The sequence below is a fragment of the Squalius cephalus genome (assembly GCF_949319135.1).
Source record: "Squalius cephalus genome assembly, chromosome: 19".
Taxonomy (NCBI): Eukaryota; Metazoa; Chordata; class Actinopteri; order Cypriniformes; family Leuciscidae; genus Squalius; species Squalius cephalus.
Window position 1 is genome coordinate 1,874,756 of NC_137140.1, and position 14,859 is coordinate 1,889,614.

Below are 14,859 nucleotides of genomic sequence, written 5' to 3' on the forward strand. Positions count from 1 at the left end.
GATTGGTTACAAGGTAGTTTGTGACGTCAGAAACACCAGCGATTTCAGAGCGTGTTTTTGAGACTGTCTTTGGTTCACTGCAGTTTTAAGGAGGAAATACTCAGCAATGCTGTCGACTTATGAACTTACACATGGTTTGTCTTAAAACGCATTAAAAACACCACATAGACACATAAACAACATTAAAAGCTGGAGTTTCACAACAGGGGGACTTTAAAAATGAGGTAAATTTTTCTCCATACACACTGGGGCTGTAATAGTAAGTAAACAATGAAGTAAACAATGTGTAAATCGGTGTGTTTCTCACCTTGAGGCTGGTGTTGGATCGAGGGTGGCTGAGACTGTTATATCTCCATGTGTCTGTCCCTGGAGTCTCCACAGATTCCCTATGCAGATCCGGGCTCATCGCATCGCTTCCCGGCAATGAGAAAACGCCCAGAGAGACGGGTCGCTCCTTCCTGAGTACACACACAAAACATACGATTGGAAACTTGAGCGAGAAACAGTCCTGTATTCAAATGTGAACATTTTTCACACCAATTTCATATCAAGTATTGGGAAACAAGTTTCTGAATTACACTGGTTTAAGCTAGATAGAAATGTGAGTGGTGCTTTATGGTGAAAACTTGCTGACACTACGGTAAAATTGGCATCACAACTTTCCCAGTATTTCATAAAGTGTTTGAAGTAGTTGCTAATGTGTCGCTAGGGTTTGGAGTGGTAACTAGGGCGTTGCTAAGTCGCAAGTTAAATAAGTCACATTTATTTGTATGGCGCTTTATTCAATACAGAATAATCAATTATGAACATATCTAATTTAAGCTGTAATTTATTCAGTTGAAGGTGAAGTATGTAAGATTTTTTAATGTTAAAATGTATTCTTCCAGTTTTTTGTTCATTTACTACTATTAATAAACACGGATCCTCCCAAACACCATCAAAACATTGAGAGCATCCATCCAGATCTGTCAATCTATTCCCAGTTCAACCAATAGCGAGAGTTTGGGGGCGTGGCTACTGTACGTGGGCGGAGCCAGAAGGTGTTTAGCCATGGTGGGACCATGACTGATGCGTTACCTGGAAAAATACATTCCGCTTCGGTTACAGAAGTGCAAACTTGCCGCATTTAGACCTTCAGAGATTAAACAGGTCAGGAACACGTGTGATGTGTGTCCAGCATTAAAGTCCCCCTGTAGTCAATTATTGTATCCCTTAAAACTCTTCTTTGATCACCAAAGTGACATATTTAAAAGTTTTTTCCTTAAAAAAAAAATGGGATAGTCCTGGGATAGTCCTAAAATGGTTCAGGTCATACTTAGATGGGAGAGGTTATTATGTGAGTATAGGAGATCATAAGTCTGAGTGGACATCCATGACATGCGGAGTCCCTCAAGGCTCAATTCTTGCACCACTCCTGTTCAACCTGTATATGCTCCCAATGAGCCAAATAATGAGAAAGAACCAAATTGCTTACCACAGCTATGCAGACGACACACAGCTCTACTTAGCCCTATCGCCTAACATTGACTCCCTGTGCCAATGCATTGATGAAGTCAACAGTTGGATGTGTCAAAACTTTCTTCAGTTAAACAAAGACAAAACTGAAGTCATTGCGTTTGGAAACAAAGATGAAGTTCTCAAGGTGAACGCATACCTTCACTCTAGGGGTCAAACAACTAAAAATCAAGTAAGGAATCTCGGTGTGACACTAGAGTCAGACCTTAGTTTCAGTAGCCATGTCAAAGCAATAACTAAATCAGCATACTATCATCTGAAAAATATTGCAAGAATTAGATGCTTTGTTTCCAGACAAGACTTAGAGAAACTTGTGCATGTGGATTATTGTAATGGACTCCTCACTGGCCTTCCCAAAAACACCATAAGACAGTTGCAGCTCATACAGAACGCTGAGCAGAACCAGAAAATATGAACACATCACACCAGTCCTCAGGGGCCTGATGTATAAACGTTGCGTACGCACAAAATGGGCATAGAAATATGCGTACGCATTTTTCCACGCACATATCGGGATTTATAAAAAATAAACTTGGCGTAGATAAGTGCGCACCGTAAGGATGCTCTTGACCGTGCGTACGCACTCTTTTAGAAGAGTATGTGTTTTGGCGACACCAACTGGCCCAAATAGCAATAACTATTTAAAATGAAAAACTTCTAAATTATCCTATTACATCACCCAATAAATCAAATTGCATCAACCTGAATTATCATTATGATATGATTATGATGGAGTTTGATGGATTCATTGATTTTAATAAAATTTGGACTCTATTTCATTATAGCTCTGCACTGGTGTCTTGCAGAAGATCACTTTTAGACAGAAAATCTAAAGAAATACAAGATAATACAAATATAATTTCGCTCACCAACCTGTCACTTGAAGCAAATATCCATCCCTTCTTAAATGTCCGCGCCAGCGAGCGCGTTGGGCCGTTTAGTGAAACTGACGCAAATAACAGTTTAAATAAATAAAATAATGATTTAAACTATGTTTTACTTATGATATAAACATTTAGATTAAATATGCCATTCAAATTAATGGAGAACACTTAAACATGAAATCATTACTGAGAAGTTACATTTTTTATATTCAAATTCAATTAATAGAAATATTTGTCGTGGATGCGATGTTTTTGAACACGTTTCCTGTAGCGTGCTTTAATGTTTTAACCACAGAGATAATTGCTTATCATGATACCAGATTGTCTGAGAAAATAGTTTCGTGCAAATAATGCCCAAGGCCTATCTGTTTCCATTAAAAATATAAATCAATTAAAAATACTATTCGGCCAGTGGAAAAGATTAAATGTATTTTACACTATTTGATTTATGTATTCAAAAACAAGGCAAGGATAGGCAACTACATGATTTTTATTAATGTAATGTGTCTTGTACCGTTAAACGTTATCACGTGGATGAATAATCATATGCAAATGATATGCAGATGAGGATCTGCATAGTAAAACTAGGCGTTGTAAGCTCCATATATGGTTATTTCGGGGTGGAGAGCATGTGCGCACAATCTTCCGCTGACTGGGATTTATAAAGTGAATTCTGCGCAGGTTCTGGCGTACGAACGGTTTTATAAATCTAAAAACTTTTGTGCGTACGCAAATTCTGCCTTATGTGCGTACGCACACTTTAAGGATGAAATCTACGCAAAGTTTTATACATGAGGCCCCAGGTCTTTACACTGGCTCCCAGTTAGATTTAGGATTGATTTTAAAGTATTATTACTGGTATATAAATCATTCAATGGCCTAGGACCTCAATACATTGCAGATATGCTCACTGAATATAAACCCAACAGATCACTCAGATCACTAGGATCATATCAGCTAGAAATACCAAGGGTTCACTCTAAGCATGGCGAGTCCGCTTTTAGCTATTATGCTGGAACAGCTTCCAGAGGAGATCAGATGTGCTCCTACAGTCACATTCAAATCCAGACTCAAAACACATAGCTATGCATTTACTGAATGAGCACTGTGCCAATGTTCGTCCGACTGTACTGTACTGTATTTTATTTTATTAAACTGTTTTAATTATTCTTATTTCTTTTTATTATTTAAATTTCTTCTATGTAAAGCACTTTGAATTGCCACTGTGTATGAAATGTGCTATATAAATAAAATTGCCTTGCCTTAAAATATCTTGAATGTAACTCGACGCCCTTGCCTCATTTAGTATGCGTGGTTCTATGAATATGCAAATGAGCCCCGCCTCCACTCACTCACTCAGCTCAGAGATCCACTGGTTGACGATCACACGTTGATCTGATTGGTTACAAGGTAGTTTGTGACATCAGAAACATCAGCGATTTCAAAGCGTGTTTTTGAGACTGTCTTTGGTTCACTGCAGTTTTAAGGAGGAAATACTCAGCAATGCTGTCGACTTATGAACTTACACACGGTTTGTCTTAAAGCATATTAAAAACACCACATAGACACATAAACAACATTAAAAGCTTTAAACAGTTCTGGCGTGTTATGTCAAAAAACGCACCCTGTTCAGACACTTTGGATGGGTTTGTTATAAGCGAGACGCACATGTTCGCTCCAGACGGAGTGTTTTAGTCTACTCTATTGCTTACTCATGATGACACATAACAACACAGCTAAAAATATTCCTAATATGGTTGGACCTTTTATTGAAAGTAGCCTATTTTACCTGTTAAGACATGCCTTCACAAGCACCCAAAAGAGCTGTGTTTGTGATATTGAGTTACATAAGGAGCGTTTGCAAGCTTATATGCCTATTTTTCTATATTATACATACTTCACCTTTAAATGCTGATTCAATTCAGTTCAATAACAGTGTCAATGTTGCATTTATCAATTATGAAACTAATTCAACTCAGCTACAAGCAGCTCATTTCACAACTGAAATCAATAATATTCCTGAGTATTAATTGTCTTTAAGATCTTCTGATTCTTGCATGTGTCAATGCATGTCTATGGAATGTTTTTGGCTGCCATACAAAGTTTGGTAACACTTTATTTTACAGTGTCCTTGTTACATATGTTGCATGTACTTACCATAGTAATAACAGTAAATTATGCATAATTACATGCAACTAACCCTCAACCAAATCCTAACCCTATAGTAAGTACATGTAGTTGCTTAATATTACTCAGTGCTTAAATACATAATTACACAGTAACAATGACACCTTAAAATAAAGTGTAACCCAAAGTTTGTGCATGCAAGAAGCATGAGCAACATGATGCATGCCCGCTAACACCACAGCTCCTCTAGGAGAGACATTTCTTTTGTCTTGTCCGATTGTCTCTGTCCCTGTTGTCATAGATCTGCATTCAGACTGAACCTGCTGACGGCACATTCTGTCGGGAACACAGCGGATCTGCTCACGTGAGCAGGATTCACTCTATTCAGCTCAAACTGTACAGTAAAGAAAAGGTAAAGTACGGTTTGGAAACAAGAACCAAATTTGAGGAAGAAGTGAGAATGCAAAGTCCAGTGCTCCTCAGGAGAGCGTTTCCATCCAAAGTTGAGAGTTTAACTTGTGCATATGCATGCGTTTAATGCACTTATGGCATAAAACATTTGCAAATAAAGCAGCGTTTCAATCCGATGAGAACAAAATCGTCACTTCCTGGGAAATTGCCAAGAAAAATATCTGTAATATCTGTAATAAAGGCACTTTTTCCCTCCATCATAAACAGAGCCGGACAGTAACGGAGTACATTTACTTGAGTACAGTACTTAAGTACAATTTTGAGGGATCTGTACTTTACTTGAGTATCATTTTTGGGGAGTACTCATGACTTTACTCAAGTACATTTGAGAGGCAAATATTGTACTCTTCACTCCACTACATTTCTATCCATAACTGTGAGTACCCATTACTACTTCTTCTAAAAAAATAAAAAAAATAAAAAAAAAAAGGAAAAAAGAAACATCTCGGAAACCCTCAATTTGTTGTTTCCCTCTCAAATGTGATTGGATTGTGCAGGCGCCACTGATTGGGACAGCCTATCAGCAATCACCTTCAGCTTTCCGCCAAAGTCAACTCCATGGTCAGATTTAGATAAGAGACGAAACCATGGATGAAGACGCAGCAGGTCCATCCCGGGAGTATTTTTTTTCCCAGGATGGTAGGGGAAGACTCATGAATATTCTTTAGTGAAGTCATCCCTGATTGGTCTTAACCCCAGTGACGGGTAGGTTTAGGGGCGGGGTTAGGGAGGTCATAAGACCCCCAGTGACGGGTAGGGTTAGGGGCAGGGGTAGGTCAGACCAATCAGGGATGACTTCCCTAATGAATATTCATGAGTCTTCCCCTACCATCCTGGGAAAAAAATATCGCATCCCGAACCCGTGGCCCCACCTCGCCAGACTATTTCAATTTTCTGAACAAGTTAATGATAGTTTTCTCTTCAAGTGTTTCCTGTGTTTACCAATGTAAGCACTGTGGCAGTAGTAATGCAATATTTAGAAAATGTACTCTTGTACTCTTGATACTCAAGTACTTTTAAAAACAAGTACTTTAGTACTTTTACTCAAGTAGACATCTGACTGTAGTACTTTTACTTGTACTTGAGTAAAATTTAGCAAGGGGTATCTGTACTTTTACTCAAGTAATGAAGCTGTGTACTCTGTCCACCTCTGATCATAAACGAGTGTGTTTCGGAGCGTCAGACGAAACACAACAAACGCCGTCGTGTTCTCTAGCGTTCGGATGCTGGTGTTCGGGAACACACTCGTGTGAGACGCTTCTGGAGGGAATTAAACCAAATCATTCTGATCACACACTTCGACTCCGGCGTTTCAGAAACACCAAACCAACATTAGAGACGCTGCGACGCCATTGGTCCACTGCTTACTCCAGTTATCCAATCACAGCCTCCGCTGAGGGTTTTGTTGCGCATTCGAGGGATTTATTCAGTAAATGTGTTTCTGTCGTAGTTTATGTGCATGTCTTCTTTTTTAATAAAACAATGATCGTGATGTGATTGGTCTGTTGGTTAGTCCAGTTATTTTGATTAAAGACAAATATATACTTTTTTTGTGAGTGACTTAACTTGCACGGGTGAATTGTTCACCACAACACTAATGTGCACTATCAAAGTAAATAGGATCAATTTTGATTTCTTGCCAATTTTTAAGTAAAAAATAAAAGGGAGTAAATCAATGCAGTGAGGCTTGCATGTGTTGGATCTCTATCTGACGTGTACATCAATACCAGTGCTGTAATCACACACACACACACACGTCACATAACACGTCGTGTCAATCGCACAGTAAAGGTCATGATTTAACAGAGTTGAGAAACTTCAGGTCCAAAGTTCAATTTATGGAAAGCTCTATTACAGCACATGAAGTTCTGTTCCAAATCATTAATAAAAGCCAATAAAACCAATAGAAATTGTTCAAAAACAACTAATATAATGTTTGGATTGCAAGAACAAGCCAAGTCCAGTTGTCTTCAACTAAATTATACAAAAAAACTAGATGAAAAATAGAAATAGTTCAGAAGTAAGCACAGTTTCCCTTTTACCAAAGCATAAAAAGCGAGTATTTAATTTCTCGGCTTTGAGATTAACCAAAGCATGTCGAGTCAGGATCAGTTAGAGGTTTAAAAGCAATTAAATCAGATTTAATCAATAAATATCATCTACTGAAGTTCACTGGTTATGATAATAGAGAACACAGTCAGAAATAGGCATTTGATGAGTATCAAATAACATTTTTTATCCATTTTACTCAGATTATATTTATTACACAATGCATACAATAGCTTTTAGCTTGGCTTTATGATAAGAAGTCTACTGTCAACTTTTCCAGAATTACCACTAATAAGAGTAAAATAAACATTTTGTACAGAGATAAAATTAAGCTCATTTTTGGAAACCTTATTTGTGATTTTTGTATTGAAATTAAGCAAATCCTGACCTCCCAAATCATCTAAAATACACAACAGAGTTCAAAGTTTGAGATCGGTAAGATGTTTTTGAAAGGATTCATGCAAAAGAACAGCGTTTATTTGAAATAGAATCTTTTGTAACATTATAAACTGTATTTTTTGATTAATTTAATGCATCCTTGCTCAATAAAAGTATTCATTTCTTACAGATCAAAAACTTTTGAATGGTAGTTCTACTAGTATATTTTGCATCATCTTTATGCAAATATTAATTCTTATATTTTATAGGCTCATAAAATACAACCTGGCTGAATACATGATATGTGTGAAATATCAGCTTTGGGTGAACAACTTCGTTTCAGACAACTTTACTATTATAATCACCTGAACACGTGACACTAAAACCCTGAAACCTGTTTAACATCTTGGAATAAAAGAACAGAAAGCTCTTCAAAGCATCCAACAATATCAGGTGTTCAACTGCAGCTCTAGTGCAAGACTGAACAGAAGACTGAACAAACTGAAGCCGTGATGAACAATAAGCCTGTTAGAATGAGAAGGGATCCAGTACAAACGTTGGCAGGAGAAATGAACTCTCAGATCTGCCGGTTCTTGCCGCAGCACAACACTGCTAATGCTAACGGTTCTCTCCAAGAGCTAACGGACACATGATGAACAATAGTAACCCGAGTAACAGAGGAAAATCATGCACGTACACAGACAGAAATAGAGGGAAAATAGAGGCTTAAGATCAAGAGAAGCAAAGTCCAATAATGCAAGAGGTTTTCAAACTGGGGTCTGTGGAAAAGTTTAGAGAACAACAAAAACTAATTAATACATTTGATTAAAATAAATTATAAATCTATCTAACGGTAAAGTACTATAGTGAGAAGAAAAAACGCAATGTGGCATAATAGAAAGTAAATATTTTCATTACGGATGTACGAATATAAAAATTTTGGCCGATACCGATAACTCTTTCCATTTGAGAGCCGATAACCGATATATCGGCCGATAAATCTAAATTCAATTTTTAAATAATTTTTGAGAGCCTGATTACAAAAAGAAACGTTAAAAACCACGTCCCAATCACACATTATAACGTTCTCATTATAATTTTATGTAGCCGATATGATTGCACTGAACTCTTTTTTCCTTTTCAAAGTGATTCCAATCAGTTAGAGGTTTAAAAGCAATTAAATTAGATTTAATCAATAAATATCATCTACTGAAGTTCACTGGTTATGATAATATAGAACACAGTCAGGCATTTGATGAGTATCAAATGACATTTATCCATTTTGCTCAAATTATATTTATTATACAACGCATATAATAGCTTTTAGCTGGCTTATGATAAGAAGTCTACTGTCAACTTTTCCAGAATTACCACTGATAAGAGTAAAAACATTTTGTATAGAGATAAAATTAAGCCTATTTTTGGAAGCCTTATTTGTGATTTTTGTATTGAAATTAAGCAAATCCTGAAAAATAATCATCTAAAATACACAACACAGTTCAAAAGTTTGAGATTGGTAAGATTTTTTTAAATGTTTTTGAAAGGATTCATGCAAAATAACAGCAAACAACAAAAACAAATTAATACATTTGATTAAAATAAATAATAAAATCTATCTAACGGTAAAGTACTATAGTGAGAAGAAAAAATGCAATGTGGCATAACAGAAAGTAAATATTTTCATTACGGATGCACCAATATAAAAAATTTGGCCGATACCGATAACCGATAATTCTTGATATTTTAAAACCGATAACCGATATATTGGCCGTTAAATCTAAATCCAATTTTTATATAATTTTTGAGACCCTGATTACAAAAACAAAAGTTTCACCATTAAAAGCCACATCCCAATCACACAATTATAAAGTTCTCATTATAATTTTATGTAGCCGATATGACAAACTCTATTTTCCTTTTCAAAGTGATTCCAATCATCCAGTCGAACAGTTTCTCAGCTGAAGGAAATAATACATTATTTATCACTATTATTTAATATATCGGCCTCATTTTCTTATCGGACCGATAACAATCACATAAAAATTAGCATATATCGGCCGATACCGATATGGTGGCCGATATCTCATGCATTTTTCTTATCACATTTCTTTTACAGTATAAATTGAGTCTTTAAACAAAAATAGCTGCATTTAAAATGTTATAATTGAGGGTCCCTGATCGCCTGCGCAAGCTCATGTTTCTGAGGCATTTAACTCTTGTGATGCGACACAGCCTGTGAAACAGAAGAACTATGCTAAAAGCGCCGGTGTGTGTGTGTGCGTACCTGCTGATCCGGGGCAGGGAGTGTGTGATGGCGGGCAGCCGGTTGGAGACGGAGTAATGCACGAGCAGGAGGACAGAGAGAGAGACGAGAACAGCAGAGTTGATGACCACCGCCCCCCCCACGAAGCCAAAGACGAACAGCAGCACGAAACCCGGACTCATGTCTGACAACACGCGCTACGGGCCGCGCGCCGGCCCCCGATACGCCACAGCAATCCCATCGACACGAGAATCTGTCTGCGTGTGTGTGTGTGTGTGTGTGTGTGTGTGAGAGAGAGAGAGAGAGAGCTCTGCAGCCTCTAACTGCTGTGCTGTGACATCATCCACTCCACACACACACACACACACACACACACACACGACCGGCTTTGCAGCAGCTGTCCTTCCTAGCGTGTTGTTTTCCCTCCGCGCGGCTGATTAATGAACCGCTCTGTTACTTACGCGCTAATTCTCTATGCATTTTCCGGTTTCCATCAGCTAGTTGCCATAACAACACTTCTCATTGTCATTTGGTTTAACTTGATGTAGTAAAACAAATCAAATCAAAACTGAAAAACATAATACCATTAAATTAATAATAACTATATTTTCATTTCTTGAAATAAAATGAACTTTAACTGATATGAAAACTTTAAAACTTTATTTCAGCTACAGTAGTTACCAAAGCAACATTTCTCATTTTCATTTACTTTAACTTGATGTACTAAAATAACTAAAACTGAAATAAAATTAGTAAAAACTACAGACATCACAAAACAATTATAACTAATAAAAAAATCTTCTAACACTTTAATACAACTTTAAAGCTGCAGTCCGTAGTTTTTCCTCTTTGTCGCCATCTCTGTTTGAAATCTGCAATTGCAGTTATTCGCGGAATTATCAACTTTACTTTAAAATACAAATAAAAAAATAAACAAATATGTCTTAAGACGAGTTTTAAACAGGGTTACAGAAGTAGAGGATCTGATAAACACTGGCGACCCCTTCCACAACTTAGGAGCAGCGACTGAGAAAGCACGATCTCCTTTAGTTTTTAAGCGTGACTGAGGAATTTCAAGGAGCAGCTGATTTTGGGATCTCAGAGATCTCTGTGAGCAACTAAAATGTATAAGTTCAGAGACATATTTTGGTGCCAGTCCATGCAGAGCTTAGCCTGGAAATCCAGACCTAAATCTGAAAGATTAATGGCATCGACTAATGAAACTCGGCCAGCTCGAGGGGCGGCAGCAAGCATGCGCTTGAAAATCTCACTGCACGCAATTGGATAATACTACGACTAGGGCTGCACAATATATTGAAAAATTATTGTTATTGCGATAATATTATATGCGATATCCGTATCGCAGAGAGGTGTGATAAACTGCATTTATTTTATGTGCCAAGCATGTGTGTCATGCATGCATGCATAGGTTGTTTATCCAAATTCAACCAATCAAATGGGGCCTTACTATCTTTATACCTGCCTCCTGAGTAGGTGCTATTATGCTATTGGCTAGATCGGGCCCAAAGGGGAACCTAATGGCTCAGAGCAGAGAGTGGGAAATAAAAACTAGAGTAGAGACAAGCGAGGAAAATGACAGAAGCGAAGAACCTGTGCCTAAAGAGAACTGTACGTCTGAAATATAGCAATATTTTGGCAAACGAAACACCAAGTAACATAACAGAGTCTCACAGACAACCATTAATCAAAGTGTTGCATGTGTAACATTAACTCCTTATGAAAAAACTGAGATATTCTTCTGAGGATCAGAATATCTATTACTGTGCGTTCACACCGGACGCGAATAGCGCGTCAAATTCGCGCCTGCCGCGTCTAGTTATACGCTTGACCACTTTGTGTTAATTTGCGCGTCAAAAGCGAAATTGATGCGCGTAAAAACAAAAGTTTGAAGCGAAATTTACGCGCGTCAGAGGCGAAATCCGGAGGCGAAAGTTTCAAAACCCGTTGGCGGACATCTTTTTTAGATGTTTATCGAGCATTAGCATTAATCGAGAGAGTCACAGCTCGTATATGCTCTGGAGAGCAGAAACAGCTGCGTAGGGGACATCGTCGCTGTACTCTGGTCCACCAGACCCTCCGGAGGGTTTCAGGAGTTTCACAATTTGCTCCAGGAGCTAGGTTTGGTGGACCTAACGGTGAGGACGCTGACGAGGACAGCGTAGGCCGTATAAGCCTCGGCCTCGAGTGGTCGCTGCCTGACGAGCCCGCGCTGTACAGCCCGGCGCGAGGTTCACCCTCGCCCGCACCTAATCTGTCATTTATTTTTGTTTTGATAATAAATGGAGCCAGCCTCCAAAAGTGAAACCTGTCCTGTGATTTTTGTTTTTTAATACTAAATTGTGTTTGTTGCCTTTACATTAGATTAATAATGTTTCATATAATCTAGAATAGATATGGAATAAATAGCTTTCAATACAAAATGAGTATCTCTCATATATTGAAATCGAGTTTTTATGTGAAAGATTTGCTTTGTTGTGCATTTTAGTCATATTACAAAATAATTTATTGAGGCCAAACATAAAATAACATTATAAACTGTCACTTCACCACGTGACAGCAGCAAGCAGGCTCCTGATTGGTTAACGCGCCGCGAATTGACGCAGAAGTTCAGATTTTTCAACTCGGGCGGCAGACGCGAATTGCACAAAAAGCACTAATAAAATCATTTGCGCTTAACGCGCCAGACACTCGACGCTCATTCGCGCTGCAGGAATTTTTTACGCGCGTAACGCGTCTTTGCATTGACTTAACATTGAAATCACTCGCGCCTGACGCGCTATTCGCGTCCGGTGTGAACACACCATTAGCCTACCTGTTTATTTTAGTATGATCATTACATGTATAAATGATTTAAAAAAAACGTAATAAAAATAGCATTTCTCTATAGAAATGTTATATCGCAAGAAATATCATTATCGCAATATTCAACAACAATATCGCATATTTTCCCAGTATCGTGCAGGCCTAACTACGACCAATCACAACAAGCCCCATACGCTTAGCTTCCAGCGGAGCTAACTGTAGATTAGACTCTTGCCGTATCCGGTCGGCAAAACAGCAAAAACGTCCTTCTTGCAAATTAGGATTCGAGTGGCGTCTTCTGTTCCTCTTTTAGAGAAAAGCCAAGTCTAACTCGTTCATTGTAGCGGCCAAAGCCGTTTCAGACAACTGGTGTTCATCCATAGCCATCTTGCAATGTTCACTAATGACGACGTCACAGCGCTGTCGTCATCTTTAGCTCCGCCTCTATCAGATAACCTGATGTGATTGGTGCAGCTCGGATCGAGGCGCATATTTAATGAGCATCATTACTCGACGCCAGAGTAACTCGCTGAGCAAATTCAACTTGTGCTCTCGCGAGAACTCTGGATTTCCAGGGTATGCAGAGCTTTAAAAGTACACAAAAGTGCCTTATAGCATCGCGTGACTACATTTAATACCCTTCCGATATTATCAAACTGATAAGTTTAATTATAATTATATCAAGTGCTGTAAGAAAAGGCTATAAATCTCCACCTCCAGCATCCTCACACTCATAGCCGACTAGCCGAGACTCTACTTGACAGATGTGACTTAATGTCTGTCATATAATAATCACAATTAATATCCGAATCAGAAAGCAGAATGAAACAGTAAAACTCTAAAGCTTTTTTGACACTCCCAGACCAGAGCGCAGATTGAAAAGCCCTAAACTGAACCATGTTGAAAATGTTGTCGCTTATGAAGGACGAAACGGACTCGAGCAGAGGGTCCGTGTGCGGAGAGGATTATGGGATTACTTTAAAAACGTGATCATGTCAAATAAAAGGGTTTGCTAAATCTTCTTTTATGATTTTAGGATCACCATTATGGGGGATCCAATATATGGAAATTATCTAAATATCGTGATATGCATATCGCAACGGCTTGCAATAACTGGAGTCTTGAACAAAAGACAAAGAGAAAATCACTCGCTGCTCTCGGCTGAATAACTTTTGTAGCTTTAATAAGAATCAGGATATATTTAATTCATACAGTGAAAACTAAGCAGTGTTTATTTTTACATTTGATTATTCAGTTTCTGTTGTTTAATAACCCTAATGTAGGATAACCTGAACCCCTGAACCCCACTGATGTTAAAATAACACTTCTGATTTACAGTAAAACACTGATGTTCACTGGCAGAAGTTTAGAGATGTTTTCCTGTCACAAAAAGAATGTGAAACACGTACAGTATGCAGGTTATATAATTTTAAATATATTTTAAAGATAATTTAAGTTTATTTCACACTTTAAGCATTATCGTATCGCATATCGCATTATTTAATGAGTTAATGCAGCCCTAGATCCTTGATATTAAAATGTTTGGAAAAGCCATGCAAAAATAATCACTGAAGCCCTTGTAGAAACTAATCCACACTTTCTGCTTGAAATATGTTTCTTAAATGAGGATCTGCTTCAGTTTTCATGCTGTCAGTCTATTACAGAAGCCGTCTCATGCTTCTGTCTTCATAAACATCCACCAGACGTTTCTCTCTCTCAATCCCTCTATATATCTCTCTCACACAAACACTCACACTCTCACACACACACACACACGACCTACATTAGGAGATGCTCACAGCGGTTGCATGTGGGAGACCTCACATGGGTTATTTAAATGCAGAATCAAAGCAGACTGATGGGGAACAGAAATGGTATTGGCATTAATATTAAAGTGAAAATTATTAATAACACACTCCTGCATCTTAAAAAGAAAAATAAGTTGATTTGGAAAAAAAAGGCCTAATATTACCTAATTTGTTGAAGCAGAGTTCAAATATATCAATAAAAACTTTCCGTGATGCAGTTTTTCTCTCTCTCACAAAAATTTAATTATTTTTCCAATTATGTGTGTATCAGCTGTAATGCACATATCAAAATACCAAAAACAGTCAAAAAGTCAAAAGTTTTTGTTTTTAATGACAAAAAAAATTCAAAATGTATAATTCAACTGCAAAGGAGTGGAAATATATGTTAAAATACTCCATTTAATGTCACTTTACATAAACACAAGTTGATTTTTCAAAAAATCTGTAATTTTCTGTCATTGTTTGGAACTTTGAATGAAGTGCATTTTCTTCCGCCACTTATAATATAAGCTTGTAATCAGGATTAGGCATGAAATAATAT

At 37.6% G+C, this 14,859-nt stretch overlaps 1 protein-coding gene across 11 annotated transcripts in view; it reads right to left on the reverse strand.

Annotated features, from left to right (window-relative positions):
• Positions 1-14,859, reverse strand: part of spag9b (sperm associated antigen 9b) — a 100,891-nt gene that overhangs the window by 50,695 nt on the left and 35,337 nt on the right. For 7 of the 11 annotated variants that reach the window (XM_079851968.1, XM_079851964.1, XM_079851969.1 and 4 more), the window contains exon 5: positions 308-458. In XM_079851968.1, the coding sequence (XP_079708094.1) occupies positions 308-458 (151 nt within the window). Of the gene's footprint in view, positions 1-307; positions 459-9,708; positions 10,040-14,859 lie in introns of those variants that run through there. The other 4 variants (XM_079851963.1, XM_079851962.1, XM_079851971.1 and 1 more) reach the window with 3 other exon arrangements.